Source organism: Podarcis filfolensis, assembly GCF_964270895.1.
Source record: "Podarcis filfolensis genome assembly, chromosome: 11".
NCBI lineage: Eukaryota > Metazoa > Chordata > Lepidosauria > Squamata > Lacertidae > Podarcis > Podarcis filfolensis.
The window spans coordinates 29,346,953-29,371,870 of record NC_139613.1 but is presented as its reverse complement, the minus strand read 5'-3'; the positions used below and the strand labels follow the sequence as shown (position 1 = coordinate 29,371,870).

The window sequence follows — 24,918 nt, the reverse complement described above, 5'->3', positions numbered from 1 at the left end:
GCATGGCTCATCAATGAACTTCTTTCCTTCTAGTATAGTAAGTTTACATGCCAAAGGAAATTCATAAAGCCCATCAGATCAGTCTGTCAGCTGTAACAGGGATGAAGTACTGGGGTTGATGGAAGGTGTCTTTTTTGGATGTACGGAAAGATATCCCAGTGTGTCATCATCTCCATCAACAATGTTTTGGATACCAGCTCTCCTCTCTTCACTGTTATCTTAACACAGTAGTGTCTGGATTATCATTTTGTTGAATGCATACCATGCTGAGTGCTGGATGGTTGGTAAAACAGCATCCATTACAGCCTTCTTTTGGAGCCTAATTTGCCACAGTTGAAACAAGATGTGGCTTGAGCCGTCTGCCCAATAGTGTTTTACTTTGATGTTGAACCAGCAGGGGTAGTACACATAAATTATGTATTCCACTATTGGTCTTAGTTCATTAAGGGTTTTGCGTTTAAGGCCGTGTTTCAAAACCCATATGTTTGCTGCTGTGAACCACCTTGAATAGCTTACTGGGCCATTTTCCTGTCCTTATGGCCTGTGTGATATGATACCCATACACTTGATCAGCACAGAGATCCTTTAAAACACTGTCACTCAGTGAAGTAAGATTTCCGAAGGGTTTTGGGAGAGAAGAGGGAGTGAAGTCCTGTTGCACAAGTGGAAATCCTTCCACTGATGGGATGTGGTAATTGAATTTACTATGAAGTTGGAAAATAGCTGAAAAGCATGCGGAGGGTCTGGCAGAGAGGGCAGTGAATGATGGCATGACGAGGTTGGGTCAGGCTGGTGAAGTACCCTTCAGGACCTCAAGGCACTTGGCTGGGGGCTCCACCTCTTCAACTGCTAGACCCAGGCGTGCAAGCAAGAGAAGATCAGCCTAACCCTAATTGGATGTCAGTGCCTATTAATAACTCACCTATGGTTTTGGCATTTTCAAACTGATTTCCCTCTTCTACCATGTTCCTCTACTCATCTTCCCTCATGTGTCCTGAGCTTGAGCTTGGAAGCCTCAGGAGCCAGTGTGGTGTAGTGATTAGGAGCGGTAGTCTCATAATCTGGGGAACTGGGTTTGCGTCTCCGCTCCTCCACATGCAGCTGCTGGGTGACCTTCGGCCAGTCACACTTCTTTGAAGTCTCTCAGCCCCACTCACCTCACAGAGTGTTTGTTGTGGGGGAGGAAGGGAAAGGAGAATGTTAGCTGCTTTGAGACTCCTTGGGGTAGTGATAAAGCGGAATATCAAATCCAAACTCCTCCTCCTCCTCCTCCTCTTCTTCTTCTTCTTCTTCTTCTTCTTCTTCTTCTTCTTCTTCTTCTTCTTCTTCTTCTTCTGGATAGGGCCTGTGTATTATTTTGAGTTATGCCCAGCACTTCATTAATTTTGGCACTCTAGAAATAATAACAGTTCTCTTAAAAAGCAAAATGGTATATGTAAGGCTGTCCTAGAGCTTCTTATGGTTTGGGAAATAGGGAATGTGAAATAAAATATCTCATTCCCTCAAGCCCCCTGCCCCCCTAACACACTTAGAGTTCATCCTTAATCCTTTCCTGTTTGCTTCTGGCTTGGGATATCAGTCTAGAATGGGTGGACTTGTGTCTTCCACATGTTTAGAGTAATGGAGAGAATTTGAGTGAATCTCTCTTTCTGGAAAGCAATTCTGCTGTCCTTTTGGAGACACTGAACTAATTTATATTTATGTTTATTTATAGCCGGTCTTTCTGTGACAAACGCAAGGTGGCTTGCGATAAAAATATAAGTCAAAACAAAATGAAAAACAAAATTAATAACAACAACGAAAGAATGCTGGAATATGTTGTCATGGAACAGCATAATAAAAACCATATATCAACAGTAGCAAATGAAAAATGTATCAAAGGCTCAACTAAAAATACCCACTGGGATAAAATGTTCTTAAGAACCTGTTTAAATGCTGGCAGAGAAGGAAGCCTGTTGAGTTTCTTTTGAAGGGCTATTGCATCGTTTCGGCGCCACAACTGAAAGGCCCTCTTGCTTGAACCCACAAGTGACATATCTGCTGCCAAAGGGACAATCAGAGGGCCTCAGTAACCCAGTGCAGATCTCTAGCAGGCTCATATGGAAGTGATTCTTGAGTTAACCTTGCTCCTTGGCTGTTTGGGATTTTAAAGGTCAGAGCCAGCATCTTGGTTTGATCCCAGAAACAAATTGGAAGCCAATTTGATTCCTCTTAAAATCAACCTAAGCAGGCTGACCTGTGAACCCCAAATCTGACCGCCACTTTCAGAACCAACTGACATTTCTGAACTGCGCCATCCTTGAGGACACTTCCACATTATAGTAATCTGATGTCAGCTGGAGCTGCCCTGTCCAGAGGGAAAAAGCCATCACCAGGCCCAAACTCAAACAGCTAATACTTCCTTTGAAACACGTAAAAGCGCTCAATCTGCTTTTGTTTTGTAGACCACTTAGGGCTGTTGTTTTGTTACTATATGAGTCATATGACAGTTACTGTACAACGTTCCGCATATAATAGCCTACCCAAACGAGATAGTTTTTGTCAACAACTCGCATTCAGCCAGCAGATCCAGAGAGCACCATTTTGGGGAAGAGTGGTACATAAGAACTCTATCTGGCAGTCTCAGAGTGCTTGAGAATGTTAAAAGCGTTTCACGTGCAATATGTCAGTTGTTGCTGCCCATGTGTAGAAAGAATAATAGCTGAACATTGCAGGAATAAAAACAGTGAATAATATTATGTCACACCCGTTCTCTGATGGTTTGGGGCTTTCTGCAGCCATGGAAGCAGAAACAGAGGTAGACCAATTTTGAACATAAGACTTTTAAATCTAGTATGCATCTAGCTGGTTCTATGCCTGGTCCAAGCTCATACATTTTATCCAGTGTGCTTAATATTTAGGATTTCTCCCTTTTTTGGTTTCATAGCTTTCATTATTTCAAGTTATATATTAACCTGTGTTCAGTGTACTGAAAGCAATTCTGGGAAGCTATTTGAAAACTATTTGCTGTTTCCTCCAAGTGGGAATTAGTCATATTTCTTCTTGACTTCTGATTTGCTCACATTTTTATTCATTACTGAGTTGTTAATATATGTGGCATTTTAAAACTTTTAAAAATGGGCACAAGGATTCATTTATTTATGATTCCATTTTTTAATCACATAAAATATCTTGAAATGATTTCAAAGTATTTCTGTGAAATGAGTCAGCCCAGGGCTGGATTTAGGTTTGATGAGGCCCTAAGCTACTGAAGGTAATGGGGCCTTTAAATAGCAGGTGGGGCCCATTACTTACATCATAGGAGCCTACACAACACAAAGCACCGTTGCTGTATGTAGGTTTTATCTTATTTGTTATTTATCTTATATTTTGGAAATGTACATCCAGTTGTTTTTCCCCTTTAATTTTCTTGGGGGCCCCCCAAGAGAGTGGGGCCCTAAGCTATAGCTTGCTTAGTTTATACATAAATCCAGCACTGAGTCAGGCTGGCTGCTCCCGCCTTTTGGTGTTCTGTAGCTAATGAGTGAAGTCAGAGCTGTGAATTACGAATGTGCTGTTTGGACACCAGGCAATAGGAATCTGTGTGATCCTAAGGAGCTGCCACTTCCCATTCCTCTTTGCTGTACTTTTCCTGCTTCTGTTTCATTTACTAGCCAATGGAATCTCTGCAGTTTGCCTTCCTTTTCCCCTAGCAATGTGGAAGCATCTTTCCTGGGTTCATCGGACATCAGCTACTCCCTAGTAGTTATTTTCTGCTAATACCACTTACACAGTAGCTGTGGGCAGATGTTAAAGAATCCCACATGGCAAATGCAAAATATGAAAACTGCAAAGAGGCATAGAATCACAGTTCTGTTTCTTCATTAAAATATTTATGTCCCACCTTTCAGCCTTGAGTGGCTCACAGCATCACTTAAAACAAATATACACCAGGAGCCAGATGTTAAAATCACAAAAGGCAGCTGGGGCGAGAGGGAGGGACCAAGCCAAAGATGCAGTGGTAAAATGACAATAAGACAACGAAGTGAGGGCCAGCCTTGGTGCCACAACTGTAAAGGCCTTGTCCTGCATCCTCGAGTGATAATTGGATGCAAGGCAAGGTCTCTGAAGAAAATTGCAGTAGGTGAGGATGCTTGTGAGGAAAAGGACAGTCTTTCAGATATTCTGGTACCAATGCACATAGGGCAGGCCTGGCCAAACTTGGCCCTCTAGCTGTTTTGTGACTACAGTTCCCATCATCCCTGACCACCACAGGTCCTGTTAGCTAGGGATGATGTAGTCCCAAAACAGCTGGAGGGCCAAGTTTGGCCATGCCTGGGCATGCACATACCTATACCTGTACATAGCACAGGTAATATATATTCTGAAAACATTTCTCTCTATTATTAGAGCCTGCAGATCAACTACAATAGTTGATCTTCCTTCTCTCTATGTTGTATGTTTTCATACAAATGTACAGGGGGGCATATAAGTATGTAGCACAGGGTGCACAACCTAAAGCTACAGCTACAGGGTTCCTTCCTGCCTCACATTAACCTCTTAAGAATGCAATAATTGCCTTGTTGGATAAGACCATGGTCCACCTAGTCCAGCATTTCAGCAGCAAGCAACCAGGGAGTCTTGCTTAAAATGCCTGCTATATTTGTTCAGTTTTCATGATTGCAGATTTTTGTGTTAGTAAGCGAAGTTAGACAACATCTGAGTTGGTTTCGCCTTAAATGTGGACCTTTCTATTGATTTCATCGGAATGTAGATAAAGTACAATCTGTGAGTCATGATTGTGCCAGAGTCATGCTGAAAGGAATTTGTGGAACTGTAGGAATGTGATTTATAACCTGTATGTTTGATGTTGCTTTGTCATTTTTTAAACTGCGTTGTGTCTTTTGGTAGAAATAAATAACTGATGAAGTCAATATATAATTAAGTGTGCTGTCTAGTGAGTTTGGTGAAGTCTTGAAATACCTTTCTAGTTACAATATTAGTCTTAAGTTATTTATGCGCATCGGAAACTTAAGTGAGCCATTCTTTGCAAAAGAATTCCTGGTGTATTAGAAAGTGTAAGAAATCTTCTTATAGACACACAGCTGCCAAAGTCTACTGGAACTGTCAGTGATTTTAGCTTTGAAGAGATACCAACAAAAAGCATAGGTTTCTTATGATGCTCCAACTGTGTTCAGTTACAGTGAATTACTCCTTTATTAAAAGATGCTTGCAACTTGATTCTCAGAGAGCTCTGCTGGCCCTTTGCATTTCAGGGATGTTTATAATGATCCAGGTCATGGTGAGCCAAAGCAAGTTCATTATGGAAATCATTCAACTAAAAACTGGGAAGTGGGGGTGGAAGGGCCCTCTGAAACTAGGGGTGAGGGGGGAGATATTGGGAGGTACAAAATTTACTGAAAATTTAAGGGGGGAAGCAGGTTTTTTATGGATTTTATAATGTCATTGTCATATAGATCTTCTATAATCAGTTATCTCCTTAGTACTGCCATTCCCCTAAATACCCTAGAATGACACTAAAAAGGTAAAGGGACCCCTGACCATTAGGTTCAGTCGTGGCTGACTCTGGGGTTGTGGCACTCATCTCGCTTTACTGGCCAAGGGAGCCAGCGTACAGCTTCCGGGTCATGTGGCCAGCATGACTAAGCCACTTCTGGCAAACCAGAGCAGTGCACGAAAACACCGTTTACCTTCCCACCAGAGCGGTACCTATTTATCTACTTGCACTTTGATGTGCTTTCGAATTGTTAGGTTGGCAGGAGCAGGGACCGAGCAACGGGAGCTCACCCCGTTGCGGGGATTTGAACCATCAACCTTCTGATCAGCAAGTCCTAGGCTCTGTGGTTTAACCTACAGTGCCACCCGCGTCCCTACATCATGACAAACACTACATCATGACAAAAAGTAAAAACAACCACCATACTCTTCAAAAACAAAACAAAAACCTAAAAATGTCATTACAAAATGGTATGCTCGCATGAAACTTTCAGCAGCTTCTGCTCCCCTGCCCCTAAATGACTGAATTCCCTCCTCTCCCCCAAAAAATCACTGTCTGGGAATAAGGAAGGATTATTTTTGTGTATCTGAAGATTAATGCTCTCTATGTTATGGGAGTCCCAGTCAAACATTGGCTTTTAAGCGCACTTAACATTTAGATGACTCTTCCTGTTTGAGTTCTACTAAATAAAATTGTTCCTTCTTCACTTAATATTTTTCTTGTGCATGAAAACTTGATAAAAAAATCACTTATAGCTGTTTAGCATCAGCCACCAGTAAGGAGCATGGAATAGTTAAACAAATAAGCAATTTCAGAAGCCAACCATTTTTGTAAAGCCTTCCAAAAGAGAGTTGAATTTGTATCAAGGACTCTGGGGACAGTGAAGCATCATGGTGGCTTTGCCTTTGAAAGTACAGTGGTACCTCCATTTTTGAGCGTCTCGGAAGCCAAACATTTTGGAACCCGAACGCCAAAAACCTGGAAGTAATTGCTTCATTTTTTTTCTTTTTTCTCCATTGATTTTGCCAACCACCCTTTGCGCCTTGGTTGTCGAACGTTTCAGAAGTCGAATGGTCTTCTGGAACGGATTGCGTTTGACAACCAAGGTACCACTGTATAAAAACCAGCAGTTTAAGTTGGATATATTGGCTCATCGCAAGGCTAAGAGCCAGAAGTAAAGGAAAAGTCATGTTAACAAAGCTGAAGATTAACTGTTGGTGATGCTGGACTGATGGGAGCTTGGGAGTACAGCAATACCTGGAGGGCCACAGGTTCCCACACCTGCTTTAGCTGGTTCTAAAAAAGGCATCACCTACCGTTACTCTTGATATCTGTGCTGTGTCCAGACTTCTTTGTCTTTGGGAGTAGCCCTGTGTGTTAACAGGCTGGCCAATCTTTTGTACTTAACCAATAGTAGTCCCCAAATCTAATGGGTCAGAAACAGAGTGGGAAACAGACAACCATTAAATACCAACTGATAATTTCCTGTGGTGAGCACCCAAACAGGTAGAAAGACAGGCGTCTATATAATCCACTCACAGGGTGGATGATTTTACTACTCAGCTGTATCTGACCAGAGGAGCGGTGGAAATTTTAGCAAGTGGGCAGGCAGCACAGACTTGCAACAGGGAAGAGCACTTGCAATGTCTCACATTTGAGGTTGTAACATGGTGTTTGCAATTACTTCATTAATATCATAGTATTTAGTCTTGCTTATGATGTCATTTTGTGGGATGAGGCATAGCAAATGCCATTTAAAGCTGACTGTGCTTTTCGTATTCCTGGACAACTCAAATGTGTACAAGTCTGTAGCATGTCGTGTGATACAAGCTAGAGGAAGGGAGGCCTGTGGCTTTGGCATTTTAATAGCTTTTAAAAAAATTAATAATTACACTTGAAGTCATTTCTGGAAGGAGAACTATGCACAACCTTCACTCCCAGCATTTCACAGTTAGCTCAGATCTTAATTTATTGGAATACGTAGTACATGATCACTTATTAACTCTATTATGTGGGTACTCTCAGGGAAAGGTTGATGTTGTCTCTATATCTGGTTAGTTCCATGCTGGTTTTATCCAGATTTGCTTATGTCAACAAGATAAAGACTTGTGTTTGCTGCTATTACATTATTTGATAGTGTTAATGTGTCAGTTTGTATTTTTGTTTGTTTACCATCTTAGGCTTCTAGATTGGCCACATAAAAAATCTTTAAAAAATAACGAAATCAGATATCAAAATGGAGTTTGATAGAATGTTTCTTTCTGTAGTTTAAAACAGGCCATCATTGTGAAAGCTTTTTTTGGAAAATGGGGGAATTGAGGCTCTTAGGTGCAGCTTGGGCTCCTCTTCAATATTTTCTAAATGCAGACCAGATATTGTTGATGTAAGTTCCATAGGTTGCATTTAGAACATTTCATGGTCTGGAACCAGAGAAAACCACAAATTGTCTCCACCCAGTTTTGGGGGATCCCCCTCAGCCCCCTGAACCACAGCATTCAGGAGGTCCTCCTGATTCTCAGAGGAGCTGAAGAGAAGGGGGCAGGGAAGTAAATCCCTGCTCCAAAGAAAGATGTCTTTTTGTTACAGAGCCTAATTAAGATGGAGGCTTGCTGTTTATTTGTGTTGATTGCATCCTGAATGAACTGTGAAAGAAAATGTGTTTGGTAAGGGAGGAATTGAGGTTATCAGGAGCTGCTGCTACATATTTTACCTCCTTTTCCTTTTTCTGTGTAATTTTTTTAAAACCACATTCACTTTCCATCTCCTCTCTGAAATACTTATAGGGGGGGAAAAAGCAGGTGAGACAATGGTGGTATTTTTGTATCCTTTTATCACACCATGACATAGTCAGGAAGGTTTTGTGTGTGATGCAAAGAGCTGGAACAGCCAAGATCAAGGAGGCACAAAAGCTTGGCTAGATTATAAAGCAGGATCCTGGAAGCATTCTTCCTTCCAACAAAGTGTTTTCTTTTGCACATGCAAGGGAAAGCAGGAGACCAGGATCTATAGTTCTTTTGGAAGATGCCTAGTGGGGAGGAAACTGGCAGGCTGTTGCTCAGATTCCTTGGTCCTACTCCATTCATTTAGTTGGCAAATTGTCACATGAACAAAAAAGAAAAACCTGGTAAACCCAAACACTCTCTGCTTGGCACGCACACATACTGAGACTGTGTGTGCAGAGCCAGTGTGGTGTAATGATTAGGGTGTTGGACTAGGACCTGGAGACCAGGGCTCAGATCCTTACAGCAACTGGAGGACCACACATACTCCATGTGTGCCCTAGTTACTTCCAAGCTAGGTTGCTGGAATTTTGTCTATATGGGGCTGCCTTGAAGGACAGGCTGGACACTCTAGTTAGTCCAAAATGCAGCCACCAGATCTGGGACCTGAACACCAGCTTACACCAACCCGAATTTACAGGATCATCATTGATTGGCTATTCCAGGGGTAGTCATCCTTTCTATACCTACCGCCCACTAATGCATCTTTCTTGATGGTAAAATTTCCATACCTCCCACCAGTGCTCAATGGAAGGACGATTCACCTTGTGCCGTAGAACCCCCTACCGCCCTCCTAGAATCCTGAAACGGCCACTAGTGGCCAGTAGGGACCAGGTTGACAGCCTGGGCTATTCATTTCTGGGCTCAATTTAAAGTGCTTGTTTTAACCATTAAGGCTCAGATAACTTTGGACCTGCTGCAACATGAGCTGCCCCTCAGTTAAGTTGACCCAGTTTCCTAAAGTGAACCATCGTTGTTTCCTAACCATCATTGACTCTGTTTCCTAAAGTGAAATTAGACAGGTAGATTCAAATTCACAATTATGGATTACCCTCCCACTGGAAATCTATCAGGCACATTTTCACTTAGCTGCTGAAGGTCATGCTTTTAGCAATGATGAATATTTTGTCTTGTTTATCTTGTTTCATTGAATATTCGTTTAACTCTTGTAAGCTGTACTGTGTACTTCTTAATAATAAAACAAGGTTGTATTATTTATTGCTGGCTGCCCTGTGCTCCCACTGGGAGGAGGTGTGTGATATAACTATGTGGAAATAAAATACTAAGTAAATAAACAGACAGAAGTGATATTATTGTGAAATGGCTTTATGTTTTCTTTAATTCTCATAATGAAACCAGCCCCACTTTACTCTGAATGACTATACAGGAAATAAATTGTTTGTATTTATGATTCTATGAGTCTATTATATGGTTTATTCCAGTTCAACAACATTCCCCATTTGAGGCTTATCGGAAAACCTCAAATCCCTCCACCTTCTTTGCCGCAGCCAGACTTTCTGCGATGCTGAATGGAAGTGAAGAAGTCTATGCAAACCGCATGGTGGTGGATCAGGTAAGTCTGACAGACATGGACTCTGTTGACTTCTTGTAAAATGGGCACACTAACATCCAGACCCAGGAGTTGGAGGAACTCCACAATTGCCTTTGCCGTTTTCTTTCTTTCTTTCTTTCTTTCTTTCTTTCTTTCTTTCTCTCTTTCTCTCTTTCTCTCTTTCTCTCTCTTTCTTTCTTTCTTTCTTTCTTTCTTTCTTTCTTTCTTTCTTTCTTTCTTATTGTATTTCAGTTTTCTAGGGGTGTGTGAAATTAACAGTCTGATCTTAGTTGTGGTTCTAAAAAAAACCAAAATTAACGATGAAGATGATTATTAACAAAACTAGCTTTCCTTTTCTCTGCATTACTGGGGTTTATATTCCATTTCTTTCTGCTTCTGTTGGTTACAGATGATATTTAATAGCATCTTAATGTCTGCTCATCCGATTACTGTATTTTGGGGGAAATGAATAGGTTTTTCTCATGCTTATTAAACATAAGTATAACAAAATAAGAAACCTACAGGGAGATCATTCTTCAAATGGCCTCTGTTTAGCTGCTCTCCGTCTCCCCCCAAATATCGGACTTCTAGCAATAATTAAAATGACAGGAAAATGCACTGCAAAGGGTGGAATAATGGTTGCTTGATACAAGGCCATGTAACCTCCCCACAAACAAATCAGGATAAATGTTCAATAAACAGGTAATCTGGAAGCAATCCTAGAACACATCCTAGGTTGTGTTCCTCTAGCCAGTGTTGTATTTGGAATGTGAGGACCTCATACTAGTCTTTACAGACTGGATTCAACTTCATTTCATTTTGTTTTGCAGCTTTTGAATATCACCTAACTTGTTTGGATTTCTTGTTTTAGATGGAAGACATGGGCGTCAAGTACATGAAGGTAGACCAGTCTGCTCCTGAAATGTACAGAGACCGCGCAGACTCAAATGAAGATCCAGAAGCATCAGCAAATAACGGGGACAGCAGAAACTCCTCCCCCATCATTCAGCCTAATTTGGATGCAGCAGGTCCATACTTGTCTCTCAAGAAGACACATGCATTTAGCAATCAACGGAATCAACGCTATTCCATCATTAAAAAAAGGAGGTGTGGATTTAATTTTAGCAGTGTTGTTTCGAAAAGAACCCCCCCCATACAAACATGTCTTGCTCAAAAAACAGAGAGAAAAATGAATGTCAAAAAATTGTCTCCTGAGGAAATAAAAAGATAGCCATAGGCTGCAGTGCTAACTATGTTGACTCAGAAATGAATTCCACTGAATGCAAATGGGGCTATGATTCCAACCTAAGGCTGTCTGCAAGACCCCCTTTCCAATCCAATCCAATCTAATCCATAGTCTTCTCTTGGATTTGTGAAATGTTGCCCTTCATTCTTGTATTTTTCTGAACCTTGGTTTTCTGGATGGAAATCAGCTGATTGTCAGGACTGCACAACGCCACACATGGCTCTCTGCAATCATTGACTACCAGCTAATCATCATTGCTCCCAGAGAGCCCTTCATGGTACTTTAATAAAGGGTTGCCCCCTCATGGTTTGATTTCAAACCCTGTGAGATAAATTGGATCACCCGACAGATAGGTGCCCCTCCTGTCGAATATGGCCTACAGCGGATATGGGGGAGATAAAAATCTGATGCACTTCAACTTCATATCCATATCCCCACTCCTGGCTTAGCACATGCCTCTAATTTCTTAGATATTTGAGCCATGCAGAAGTCTTTGGAAGGTGGCTGGGATACTGATCATAGACAGTGTCTGTAACACCCTCTGCTTAATGCTGAATAGCCGGCTTAAGTTGCATTTGTAATTTGCGGTCTCTCTCTCTCTCTCTCTCTCTCTCTCTCTCTCTCTCTCTCTCTGTATGCTTAGTTCTAGTCTTGATGACTTGGATGTAGACAATGGAGATGAAAGAATTTCTAACCGATCCCATAACTGCTACCCTTCAATGTCCTTCAACTCTTCTGCAGCCTTGGCCAATAGGGATGGGTTAGGTTCTTCAGAGACAACAACAGAACTGGATTTTAACATGAGCAGGGCTGAATCCCTTCCTTTGTCCAGCAATCTGCAGTCAAAGGTATTTGCTTGTTTTCCTACAAAGTTAGTAACTCATCTTTTCTATTTCCAGTTAGCCAAATCAATTACATTTAGGCGGGGTACCATTTTTCTTTAAACTCATTATTAAATATGGGGTTGGCTGTAACCTTTAATTGATGTGAGATCATATTTCCCAAAATTTGCCATGCCATCTTTTCAGCAATAGACAAGTCTAGAGGAAAGGAATTGCACATAAATACCTTTACCTACAGTGGCCATAAATGAAATAATTGGATTGAGCATTCATCTAGCTTAGCAAATGTTTATTTGAAAAACATCAACACCTACCTAGCAGTTAGAAAAAGGATGAGGAAATCTGGACTTATGCTGCTGTTGTTGTGGTGGTGGTTGTTGAAGATCAGTTCTCTAAAACATTGGGTGTTTTTTAGGAATCGTTACTGTCTGGAATTCGGTCTCGTTCATATTCCTATACGTCACCCAAAGTCTTATTAGGGAAATCACAATGTGCACGGGACTTCATAGTAGCTGATGCAAATGATGGTAAGCATTAGCCCTGTTTTCACTTGTCATGTTCCTCCTCCCCTATTCCCTGCAGAAGGATGAAGTTGGTGTCCTTTATTCAGCCCAAGTCTAAACTTCCTTTAGACCTTTAGGAATGCAGGTGCACTTGCTTAAAACTTGGGGTGATTAGAAAAACCCTGGTGTTTAATACAGTCAGGAGAAAGGCTCCTTCTGAGTGACCCTTCAGCCCTCTGTATCTGGACCCTGAGCCTCTCTCCAGGCTCCAGCCCCTCCCTAGCCCACCCCCCCCTAAGAACACCCTCCTTGTGTGTTCTTGCTTGACTAGAAAGTAGCCTTGAACTCTGGTTCTTGCTTGCCTGTGTGGAGGAGACAGAGGGATGTGTGAGTGTGTGTTGAAACAAGTCTATTTGCTGAACACACTGAACAGCCAATCTGGCATTCGGCCACCCAGAAGGTTGCCTACAAGCAATGTGAAAAAACCTTGAATCTGCAATAGCTGAGGCAAAATAGATGCAGGTGGACCTCGTCCCCATCCCCATGATGTGCTGGTTTTTCTTTCTCCTCCCTTAGGAACATGCCTTCAAGCAAATTCTCTCAGCCAAAATAAGTCACATTTATTTATTTATTTCACAAAGTTTATATACTGAATGAGTGCATAAATTACTGTTGATATTGACTTCCAGAGAGAGAGAAAGAGAATGAATATTTGATAGATCTCTCCCTCCCTTTTGCTTTTAAATATTCAGGCATGTTAGCATGCAGTAATTGAAAAACAATAATTGGAAGTCTTGGCCTGAGGAAAATGAGTGAATATTGTGATATAGCTGCTTTAAACTTATTATTGTTTTGTAGAACAACGTGCATTCAGCTTGCCTGAACAGTCAAGAGAGAAAAGGTATGGACTTTTTAAGGGCATATTTAAGAATAAATAGTTATTTGGTTATTAGCAATAGCCATCAACCAACTGCAACTGTTTTACTTTACAACTAGATTTATTACATCATAAAACCACCCCAGTGCCAACCGGATTAGTATTTGTTGGTAATAGCTATATAAAGTACCACACCTCATTTATGTAAAATTATGGTTCTGTATTCAGTTTTATGAAATATATTTGTTCCCTTCTTGTCTCCAATAACACAGTCACAGTGTATTAATTAGTTACCTGATTTCAAGAAATCATGCATAGCATAATGAAAGATTTCCTGGTGTATTTTTAGGATTCCGGAAGAAGAGTGGGAAAAGTATATAATACCTACAAAATCAGAATCTGAAAAATATAAAGTCAGCCGTACTTTTAGCTTTCTGATGAATAGAATGGCCAGTACACGAAATAAATCCAAGGTAATTCAATATGATGTGTGCTAGATGACAGGTTGTTTATTTTAAAAAATATATATTATGAATGCTGAATAGATTTTGAAATGAGAACGACTTCTAAATGTTTGCAGATGTAACCCTGTAAACACGTATTTTCCCTGGGAAATGAGACATTTCTGCATTTGATGCAGAGGGTTGCCTTGCGTGGTTTTTATTATGTTAGTAACATTAAAAATAGCGTTCCCCACCTGCAATCTGAAGCCATACAATCTTCTTCACTAACTCAAAACTCTACCCTCTTATTCGGCTACATATCTCATTTCTGCCTTAAGTGAAGATAAAGAGAGAAAAGGCCTTGCTGCCAGCTGAGCAACACCATCAGACACAACCCCACATAATCATACAATAGGGAGGGACCTCAAAAGTTATCTAGTCCAATTGTATTCATGAGAGGTGTCACCCAGCCTCTGTTTAAGAATCTCTAACAAATGATAGCCCACCACCTTGCAAGGGAGCTTGCAAGGGAGAGTGGGGAGATTTTATAAGATGCCGCTAATTTCTCCACTTCTAAAGAACAAGGCAGTAAGTAACTAGGGAAGGATAAAACTGCGGCTGGGTTTAATAATACTGGAACATTTCAAAAGCTAATGAACTTCTTTTAATTCTTTTGTTTTCCATTCGGCTTATCAAGGCCAAAAATAAGGACGCCAAAGAGAAGGAAAAGCTTAACAGGCACCAATTTGTTTCTGGAACTTTTGGTGGGGTGATGCCATGCTTCTCATGTGAGAAAGCCCTTTTGGGGAAGGAGGCATTGCAGTGTTTATGTAAGTACCTACGTTTTATGCTGAAGACATTTGACACCCACAGATTCCCCCATATTCCATAACTCTGATTGAAAATAGCCTTAGTCATACCATAGAGTTGTTATACCTCACAGTAGAACTTGTATAGATTGCATCAACATTCCTAGAATCACTGGTGACGCTTTACTGCTGTTATTAATGTATTTTTTGATATTATTGTTTCTTGTTAATTTACTGATGACTGTTACTGTTTTTTTAATCTTTTGTACATTTTATATTAGTTTGTGAGTCACCTAGAGTGGTAGGTCAAGTTAATAATAATGCTCCCGTGTCGTGCTCAGAAATGAACCACTGTTTCCATATGTGATCGGTACAAACATGAATTTAAAGAGAAGGTCTGCTGCCATCCCATCTAGTTGGGACCCATGGGATAAAACGCACATGATGGCCTGAAGATCAAGAAACATATTTTTCAAGGAATGTGTGGCTTCTCTCCTCCCCATGTCTCCCGGGTAACATTTAGTTAAAGAAAGTGAGGGATGTGAACGTAACATACTCAGTGCTTCCTCACTTCTGTTCCACTTCATTGGCTAATGTTTGCATGAGGCAGGGAAGCACCGTGTGTGGTGACATTCCAACATGTATCTGCTTAAACTAAGTGTTACTGGGGAGAAGCGGGAAAGAGAGTCTCTTCTACGCAGTGGGTGCTGCTTTGGCCTTGTCCGCAAAATACTATTTCAGTATAAGATGGAATATGTGCTATACGTTTTGCTCAAGCAGCTGACTTTTTGCTGGCCCCTTTTGTAGAAAGCTACCAATCATCACACCAGGGGAACAGATTGTGTCCTGGATTAGATTATCTAGAAATAAACCTTTTAATGTTGGGATGATAAGTCATAAACTTTACATTTTGAGAGATTTTTTATTTCTTTCTTGTAGATTGCAATGCACTTGTGCATAAAAATTGTAGAGAAAGTGCTCCTGGGTGTCCAAAAGTAAGTTCTGAAAGAGTTTGGAGATATCACTGCTTGTTGTTTGATTGCCTTATATAAATTCCCTCCTTACTGTGTTTTTCTGTACGCTTGTGTCATTTTGCTTCATGTAATCCATAGGGTGATGAAGCTTAGAGAGTCGTGTCTCAAAATGACATTTCATATGTTACTTCAAAATAGATAAACAGCTAACGAAGGAATAATTTATTTGAATATGCCATATTCATCAGTAGAAAAACCAAGGCGTTCTTGGGGTAATAAAAAATGTCTAAAAATAGTGGGACAACTTAAATTTAGCATTTTCCTATAGCCTCTTGTTTCTACTTATTTGGCAGAAACTTGTTGAGCTTTTTTAGGCACTGAAGGCTGTGTAATTTCACGAGGTCTGTTTCAACTCCCCTCACCTTTCCCTGCCTTTCCTCACACCGATTTGTGCTTCCTATATTACTATCTTTTGTTGTTGTTGTTGTTGCTAGATCTTGGGAAGAGGTGTGGATTAAAGTGGTTGAGATAGGGCTGATTCTTATGATCATTTTAGAACCTTGCTATGTGTGACATTTCTGGTCACAATAAATGGAAAGCTGAGGAAAAAGAAGGGTGCAGCTGAAGCCCACTGATTGGGAACTGAGGTCCAAGTGGAGCATTTGAATTGTAGCTTCATCTGCTCTATTTTTCATCTCTGGTAACAAATAACAGGAGTGGCTATTTATGAAAGATAAGCCCTCATAGTATGTACAGCTTCCCTTCATGTATGAAATGCAGCGGCTGAATCCAATGTCATCAAGTAGTACCAAGGGGAATAGCGCCTCCTGGTGTGCACCAACGAGGATGCAATAGCAAGATTTCCACTCAACATTACTGACCCCCAGCATTAATTTTTCCAGTTCCCCACCCACCCCAAACCTAAGCTTCCCCTTCCCGCTTACCTCTGAACACTTGCCACACAGATACAAGCATAATTGCATTGAGAACAAATGCATATATTAAGAATTTATTTTGATTATCTGAAATTGCTACAGCAACATGTCATGGTATTAAGACATTCTGACAGAATACCATGGGTGAGATTGTGAGTTGTGGGGAGAAGGGACTCTATTCACTTTAATGGGCATCCAACTGCAACACTCTGAAATTTAACAAGAAAAATTTCATGGGTATGTATGTTGAGGTTTGAGTCTATGCCAGCAATTGGCATACTTACTATAGGGAAAGCACAGAATGTGAAGTGGCAGAATGTGGTGAGGGGCAGCCCTAAAGCCTAGGAGTGTTAAATAACGTCTTCAGATTTTCATACTATTAAGAAAGCATTCTTCTTTACCAGAAATCCCAAGAGAGGTGCCATATTAAGAACAGGATGCAAGCTGTCCAGACAAGTAAGCACTCTAGTAAGAAAGCTAAGAGATGTAAATCCATTTTTTTTCATTTGTCAGTTCACCTGTAAGTTAAAATTGTTGAATACTAGCAAAATAAGCTTAAAACGATACAACTGAGCTTCTACACAATTTGTCCTTGCATACGACTTTATCCTGAATACTTGTGAAGATGCACTCAATGGCTGCATTCAACCAATATGCTCAACCATGGTTTAGAGAATTGGGTATAGGCCTTGAGCTTGTGGGCTCTTTCCTCCTTCTCCCCTTGTACAAGCCCCTTAATGAATCACTTCTTGGTTTCATCAAATCATTGTTTACTTACGAACTAGAATAAAATTTTAAATGCAGACATTATCTGAGGAAAACAGATATTGGTTTATTTGAGCATGCACTAACGTCAGGATGAACCATTCAAAAGTTTTGAGCGTTGTTGAAATTGCTAGAAATATTAGCCTGACTGAATTAAAACTGTGTGAAATTCTATTTTAAAAACTATCAGCCTATGAAATATGAATAATGGAGGTTATATGGTGTCTAAGAACATAATTCACTTAGTATCATAGCTATGAGAAGTAATTTAACTTCATCCTCTGGTGCAATTCACCCTTTCAAAATTCTAAATCCTACAACAATATTATCAAAAGTGTATTTTAATCTGCAAAATATTTTTACTGAGATCATCATTAATTAGATAGGCAAGGATCCAAAGATTTGTTTAGATTCTTCTAGGGATGCTTCAACATGTTCCTTGTGCAGTAGCCCTCCATGATACTTTGGATATGTTGTAGTGGATTGCAACTCAAAATTATTACAGTGGTACCTTGGTCGCCAAACTTAATCTGTCCCGGGAGTCCATTCAACCGTTCAAAAACCAAGACATGGCTTCTGATTGGCTGCAGGAGCTTCCTGCACTCAGTCGGAAGCTGCAGAAGCTGCATTGGAAGTTTAACTTCCAAAAAATGTTTGCAAATCAGAACACTTATTTCCGGGTTTGTGGCGTTTGGGAGCCCATTTGTTCGGGAGCCAAGCTGTTTGACAACCAAGGTACCACTGTATTATTATTTAAATCAGCTGAGTGAAATATATGAGCTCTTGGTATCATAGCCATAGTTTGCCATTGGGAGATAGAAAACTGCTTTATAATAAATCAGATCATTAGTCCAGTTAGCTCAGTATTGTCTACACTGACTGGTAGCAGCTCTCCAAAGTTTCGGATAGTGGTCCCTCCCAGCCTTATGTGGAAATGCTGGGAGTTGATTCTGGAACCTCTTACGTGCAAATCATGTGCTCACCCTCTAAGCTGCAGCTTTCCCCAAAGACACAGATACAGAGCACTTTGTTAAACTTGTCCAATATCTGAAATACCTGAAACTTTGACCTTCCAGATCCATCATTCAGAGATGTTCCACAGCCAACAATGTCCTCAATGCACCCTTCTACCTCAACACCCACTGGATTATCTACTGTAAAAAAAGATGTATTGCAGCCATCAAACCCCTTATCCAAAAGTGTTCCAGGTACCAGTTTTGAAAGGTAAAATGGCACTCTCTGATGTCTTGCAGTAAACATGATGCTATCTAAATGAGTCACTACACCTGTACGGTTTTGCTTTGCCCTAGGAAATCCATGTCACCTTTGGAATCAGATACCGATACCAGTAGCTGGAGATCTCGGTCTCACTCTGAAGAGCTGTTGCAATCAATAGGGACCGCTTCGTCAGTTGACTCTTTTATAATTGAAGGTATATGGGGAACTCAGTGTGATACTATCAACATGTGTAAATGTGTAATATATTAACAAGAAGTGTGTATAAAATAGTACCACTTGTAATGACGAATAAGTAAACATCTGCTCCCATTTCCATTGCCATTATTCCTAATTCTGCAGGAAGGATCACAAGAGCTTTGCAAGCTTTATAGTTCTTGCTTGCAAGGACCAGCTCCCTTTTCATCTCAGCATCATGCTTTTAAAAATACATATCTATCTATCTCTTTTCTAGTGGTTTTCTTGTCTATATGGATTTATTTATTTATGCACCACCTCCTATGAAACACCTCAAAGTGATTTAACACTAAAAACAATTTAACATATTTATGTATGCCTACCTGCTAACATTCTTTCCTAGACAGCTCACAACATAGAAATGATAAAACACCATAAAAATTCATTTGCATAAAAGTAGTTTCCAGCATAATGCTTCTTCCAGCAGCGAGAAATGCAAAAGCATATAAACTATGGTTCAGAACAATAAGACCACAGATTTCTTAAGAAGACGTGGAAAAACTAAAAAGTCTTCATGCTGAAATGACCAAAGGGAAGGCGTTATGTGAGCCTCTCTAGGGATGAATTCTATCATCGGAGGGCCGTCTACCAGCAGCCAACACACTTGGTGCATGTGTTTGTGTGGCACACCCGCAGCAGGGTCTCTGAACAGGATCTCATTACAGTGGTACCTTGGTTTACAAACTTAATCCGTTCTGGAAGTCTGTTCTTAAACCAAGGTGTTCTTAAACCAAGGTGTGCTTTCCCATAGCAGCGGGGGATTCAATTTACAAATGGAACACACTCAACAGGAAGGGGAACATGTTCTGCTTCCAAGGCAAAGTTCACAAACCAAAACACCTACTTCCGGGTTTGCAGCGTTCTTAATCCAAGTTGTTCATAAACTAAGCCGTTCTTAAACCAAGGTACCACTGTATTTGAGTCCATATATATGGAAGAAGGCCTGAGATGCAGAATCACACATTTTCAGCCCTATCTGTGACTTCCCGATTCGCGTCATGTGCTCATGCAATCTCATAACTGAGGTCCATCAGTGCTGCTTGTGCGCACCAAAAAAAATCAACCCTACGTCTGATTTCTTATCTAATCACTGCCTGAGTTCCACCTTCACATGCTCATATTTATGTGGCTGGTATATTAAATACTGTTTACTTTGATAGCTACAGACGACGTTGATGCCTCTCTGTGGAGCGACCTCAGCACCGATGCATTAGAATTTGAGGCAGAATCCTGGAGTCTTGTTGTCGACCCTTCATTTTGCAATAAGCAAGAAAAGGACATTATCAAACGGCAAGATGTGATTTTTGGTCAGTATTCTAAAATTTAGTCTAATGTTCTGTATAACTAGATACAGATGATGAGGGGGATTGCTATGCCATGCCGGGATTGCTAGTGAGCACAAAAATAAGGAACCCACTGTATGAAAACATGCACAAATAGGAAAAAAAAACCCAGGGGTTCAGGCCAGCATACAAAGACACAGTATATGGCAAACAAAGTACAACAAGTGTATTCATCACAATGTACCCACATTTTTTCTTGCACCGGAGATAATGAAAATGTATCATTAATTGCTAAAATTGTACTTATTTTGATGATTCTGGAGTACTGCTTGCATGTACTACAGTGGTAACTCGGGTTACATAAGCTTCAGGTTACAGACTCTGCTAACACAGAAATAGTACCTCGGGTTAAGAACTTTGCTTCAGGATGAGAACAGAAATCGTGCATCAGCAGTGCGGCAGCAGCGGGAGGCCCCATTAGCTTAAAGTGGTGCTTCAGGTTAAGAACAGTTTCAGGTTAAGAACGGACCTCCAGAACGAATTAAGTTTTTAACCTGAGGTACCACTGTACATGCCTTTAACCTGAGGTACCACTGTACATGACTTGTAATAGCGGATACATTCCTTCTACTTTGCTTACCATATATAGTCGTACTTTGGAAGTTGAACGGAATCCATTCCAGAAGTCTGGAAGTCCATTCAACTTCCAAAAGTCTGGAAACCAAAAGTGTGTTCGGAAACCAAAAGCGTTTGACTTCCAAAACGTTCCGAAACCAAAAGCGCGGCTTCTGATTAGCTGCAGGAAGCTCCTGCAGCCAATCGGAAGCCACGGAAGCACCATCGGACATTCAGCTTCCAAAAATAGTTCGCAAACTGGAACAGTCATGTTCGGGAGCCAAAACATCCAAGAACTAAGTTGTTCAAAAACCAAGGTACGACTGTATTGTGTCCCTTGTATGCTGGCCTTAACCCCCTTTTTTTAAATATGGGATTGTTAGTTTATTGGAAGTCAGTTTTGATTTATTTAATTGTGCATTTTCTTTTTCTTCACTGCAGAGCTGATGCAGACAGAAGTACATCACATCCATACCCTATTCATTATGTCTAAAATATTCAGAAAAGGAATGAAAGAAGAATTGCAGCTGGATCACAGCACTGTGGACAAAATATTCCCCTGTTTAGATGAACTGCTAGAACTTCACCAGCAGTTCTTCTGCAGTATGAAGGAAAGACGACAGGAATCATGTGAGGAGGGCAGTGATAGAAATTTTGTTATTAGCAGAATTGGAGACATCCTTGTGCAGCAGGTAAGGCACTGAGCTGAACAATTTTATTCATTTTTACTCTTATTAACTTTACTGTGCTCAGTGGGACTTACTACTTAGTAGGGACGGAGGAGAAATTTAATTCAGTATTAGTAATCTGCAAGGTTTACAACTTGAATAACTAACTAGGAATGGGAGGAAAATTTTGATCCCGTCTGTGAAGTGAACCTCCGTAATTTGCACTTTGCAAAACAAAACGTCAACTGAAACAGCCATATTTCAAAATTCTCACTTCTCCAAATTTTGTAGTGCCTTTCTCCTGCCTGGTAATGTGTACCAAAATGCATATACTAGTGTACACAATAAATGCATGTATTAGTGAAAATAACATGCTGTTGCACGCCACTCCCAGAGGTTCCAGGATTTGGTTTCCTTCGAATGGGGGAGAGCAGAGACTGTGGTGTGTTTCTGATATATGATTTATTTACACATATATACAACCTGACCCCCAAGATGGAGAGGCTCACAGCACCTCAGAAGGTCTTGTGTCTCCCTTGGTCACAGCCTTGGATTCAGACAGAAGTCAAGCATGGCTCTGTCTCCCTGGCTTCTCCCTTTTTCTAGCCCAGCTCTCAGCTCACGAAACTCTGTGACTTCCGTCTTTCTCATTACCAGCTAGGTGAGGGAGGGGGCCCACCCTTTTGCCCTCTGGCACAGAGCAACTTCCTTTGTTAGACCATACTTAGGTGGTACCTATGGTGACAACTGTGACCTTTATATCACAAAAAACCTGCCTAGCTAATTCAGCAATGGAATCCTCATTAGATTTTAACCCCAGGAATTACAAGGGAGTCTGGTATCATCCAGACTAACCCCTTGAAAACACACACACACACACACACACACACACACACACGAGGGGAAATTGGTTGCAAAAATGTGAATATTATTCAAAACAGCATACAAAATGCTGATGAATTTTCATGACAATTTTGGGGGGTGGGATGGGATTTTATTGCTTACGTTAATAATGCAGAACATAATCAGTCTTCACTTCTGGCCTATAAATGGCTTTACTTATTTCCTCATATAGTGAATTAGTCTTTGTTAAAAATAATCCTTTGGATACCTTTGGCCACAATTAAATATTTGAGGGGGGCCCCTACATATTAGTCTTATTACTTATGTGAAAACTCTCCACTGAATACATAAATTGTAGTCAGACATGTGTAGACTTTATTTGATTCCCACTGCCTTCAGAGGTTAGCCATTAATCTGACTGATGTGCGTGGCTTTGTATGGCTTAGTAACATTTTCAATGTAAGGCATTTGATATTCCATGAGTACTATTTTTAATTGCTGCTTTTTATCAGTTTTCAGAAGAGAATGCAAACAAAATGAAGATGATATATGGGGAATTTTGTAGTCATCAGAAAGAAGCAGTGAGTCTTTTCAAAGAACTGCAACAGAATAAAAAGTTTCAGAACTTCATCAAAGTAAGTTGGCAATAGCAGGTGAGTTAGAATCATAAAACTGTAGAGATGAAAGGGACCCCAAAGGTCGTCTAGTCCAGCCCCCTGCAATCCAGGAATCTCAGCTACTTCTGTAGAAAAAATGCTGGAATGAATGTATCCTTAATAGTAACATGCCTGAACAAAGCTGCTGTAGCACAGAAGCTCAAGTCTGAGCTGCAAATCAGGAAGTCGCTGGTTAGAATTTTGTGTGTCTTGAATTCACTAGTAGCCCTAAGCAAGTCATTCTCTTTCATCCTCAATCTCCCCCTCCTCAGTCTGTACGATGAGAGATAATGATCATGGGGATACTGGATCATGTATGTGAAGCACTTTGAACACTTGAAAGTCCTATGCAAATTATTATTATTAATTTATTATTGTATAATTACATTTTCCCTAACAGAGGCTTCTTTTAAAGAAGTGAATTTATTACAAAGTGCAGGCACAAAATTAATCGGCATAGGTCACTTTTGTTGTTGGGCTAAGTTCCATTCTAAAAACAGGCCCATAGCTTTAAGTCAGGTTTTAACAAATATAATGTATCAATTTAACAAACTGAACGTAAAAAAAAGAAGAAGACGTTTAGTAAAGCTTACAATTAACTTCAACTTACTATCAAAATACAGTATCAGATTTGGGGGAAACTCCCCTCACCAAAGAAATCCACATAGTTTCTTACAATACTTAACCACAAATTCAAATACAACAAAGCCAACATATTTAAAACTACAATAAACAATCTAAATTTAGTAACAAATGCAAATCAAGATTAGCAACATAAAGCAAGGAAGATAACCTGACCCACCTTAGTGCTGATTTTGCAGCATTCTGGTGACCCACAGAAGCCTACCTTGAATATAGTTCTGAGATCTTCAGGGCTAGGTCTTCCCACTAGGCTCAGAAGGAGCAAACGAGATATGCTGGACACCACTAATGATGGTTAGTTGTCCTCTTCAGCATCCCAGGTGTTCCAGCCGCTAGTGCTGGTCTTCTTTCGTTTGGATTATTTTTATTTCAAAACCACCACAATAACCTTTCAAACTAAAGTAATAATTCACACTAGTTAATCTGTTGAAGACCTTGTTTTCTATTGACCAGGTTGATGATGCAAACCCTAAAAGTAAGATAAGTAAAAATTACCTTAATCTGGCAGGAGAGATTCACAATGTAAAAAAGAAAAGAAAGGTATCACAGGTAGGAATGCTTATTTACATAAGTGTTATAGCTGCATTCCAGAAAGCATCTTCCCCCCTGGATGTTGTTGGACTCAACGCCCATCAGCCTCGGCCAGCATGGCCTATGCTCAAGGATGATGGGTGTTGTATTACAATGCCAGATGGGAAGCAACGGGTTAGGGATGGCTGCTCTAATGATTCACTGACTTGGGGAAATTATCATATCCTTCAGAAGAATTCAGTTATATAGTTAGTTATCTTATTGACTGCATCATACAAATGTTGTAGCTAGGTAAAGGTAAAGGGACCCCTGACCATTAGGTCCAGTCGTGGCCGACTCTGGGGTTGCGGCACTCATCTCGCTTTATTGGAGCGGTACCTATTTATCTACTTGCACTTTGACATGCTTTCGAACTGCTAGGTTGGCAGGAGCAGGGACCGAGCAACGGGAGCTCACCCCGTCGTGGGGATTCGAACCGCCAACCTTCTGATCGGCAAGTCCTAGGCTCTGTGCTTTAACCCACAGCGCCACCTTATTGTAGCTAGATAAAGAGAATAATATGAATTTTCATTGGATTTAATCAGAAAAAGAGGACCCTGTTAAACATAGGCTAAACATAACCTGCATATCAAATACATCAAACAAGGGCTGTATTTAAAAATTCTATCTGTTTTTAAAGCTACGGAACAGTAATCTTTTGGCTCGACGTAGAGGAATCCCAGAATGTATTCTGCTTGTTACTCAAAGAATCACAAAGTACCCAGTTCTGGTGGAGAGAATATTGCAGTATTCCAAAGGTAAGCCATAATTTTAATTCACATGCCATCAGAAATTCTCAAGGTTTGCTCTGTTGAAAAATATTAGGGGCACCAAAGATTTTTCCCTAGTTTCTCACATTGTGAACAATAAAATATCCACCTAAAGTAAACAACAGGTGGACCACAATTTCACGTCTCCCTTCCATTTGCTTTTCATAGGAACCCA

The 24,918-nt window shown here is 40.4% G+C and overlaps 1 protein-coding gene across 19 annotated transcripts in view; it reads left to right on the top strand.

Annotated features, from left to right (window-relative positions):
- Positions 1 to 24,918, top strand: part of ARHGEF28 (Rho guanine nucleotide exchange factor 28) — a 135,910-nt gene that overhangs the window by 69,988 nt on the left and 41,004 nt on the right. For 6 of the 19 annotated variants that reach the window (XM_083577337.1, XM_083577325.1, XM_083577321.1 and 3 more), the window contains 15 exons: positions 9,720 to 9,850; positions 10,701 to 10,936; positions 11,719 to 11,923; positions 12,333 to 12,444; positions 13,279 to 13,321; positions 13,647 to 13,770; positions 14,438 to 14,570; positions 15,489 to 15,544; positions 16,860 to 16,926; positions 18,300 to 18,447; positions 18,534 to 18,655; positions 19,857 to 20,003; positions 21,036 to 21,286; positions 22,618 to 22,740; positions 24,614 to 24,731. In XM_083577337.1, the coding sequence (XP_083433463.1) occupies positions 9,720 to 9,850; positions 10,701 to 10,936; positions 11,719 to 11,923; positions 12,333 to 12,444; positions 13,279 to 13,321; positions 13,647 to 13,770; positions 14,438 to 14,570; positions 15,489 to 15,544; positions 16,860 to 16,926; positions 18,300 to 18,447; positions 18,534 to 18,655; positions 19,857 to 20,003; positions 21,036 to 21,286; positions 22,618 to 22,740; positions 24,614 to 24,731 (2,016 nt within the window). The remainder of the gene's footprint in view (positions 1 to 9,719; positions 9,851 to 10,700; positions 10,937 to 11,718; positions 11,924 to 12,332; positions 12,445 to 13,278; positions 13,322 to 13,646; positions 13,771 to 14,437; positions 14,571 to 15,488; positions 15,545 to 16,859; positions 16,927 to 18,299; positions 18,448 to 18,533; positions 18,656 to 19,856; positions 20,004 to 21,035; positions 21,287 to 22,617; positions 22,741 to 24,613; positions 24,732 to 24,918) is intronic. The other 13 variants (XM_083577322.1, XM_083577323.1, XM_083577334.1 and 10 more) reach the window with 6 other exon arrangements.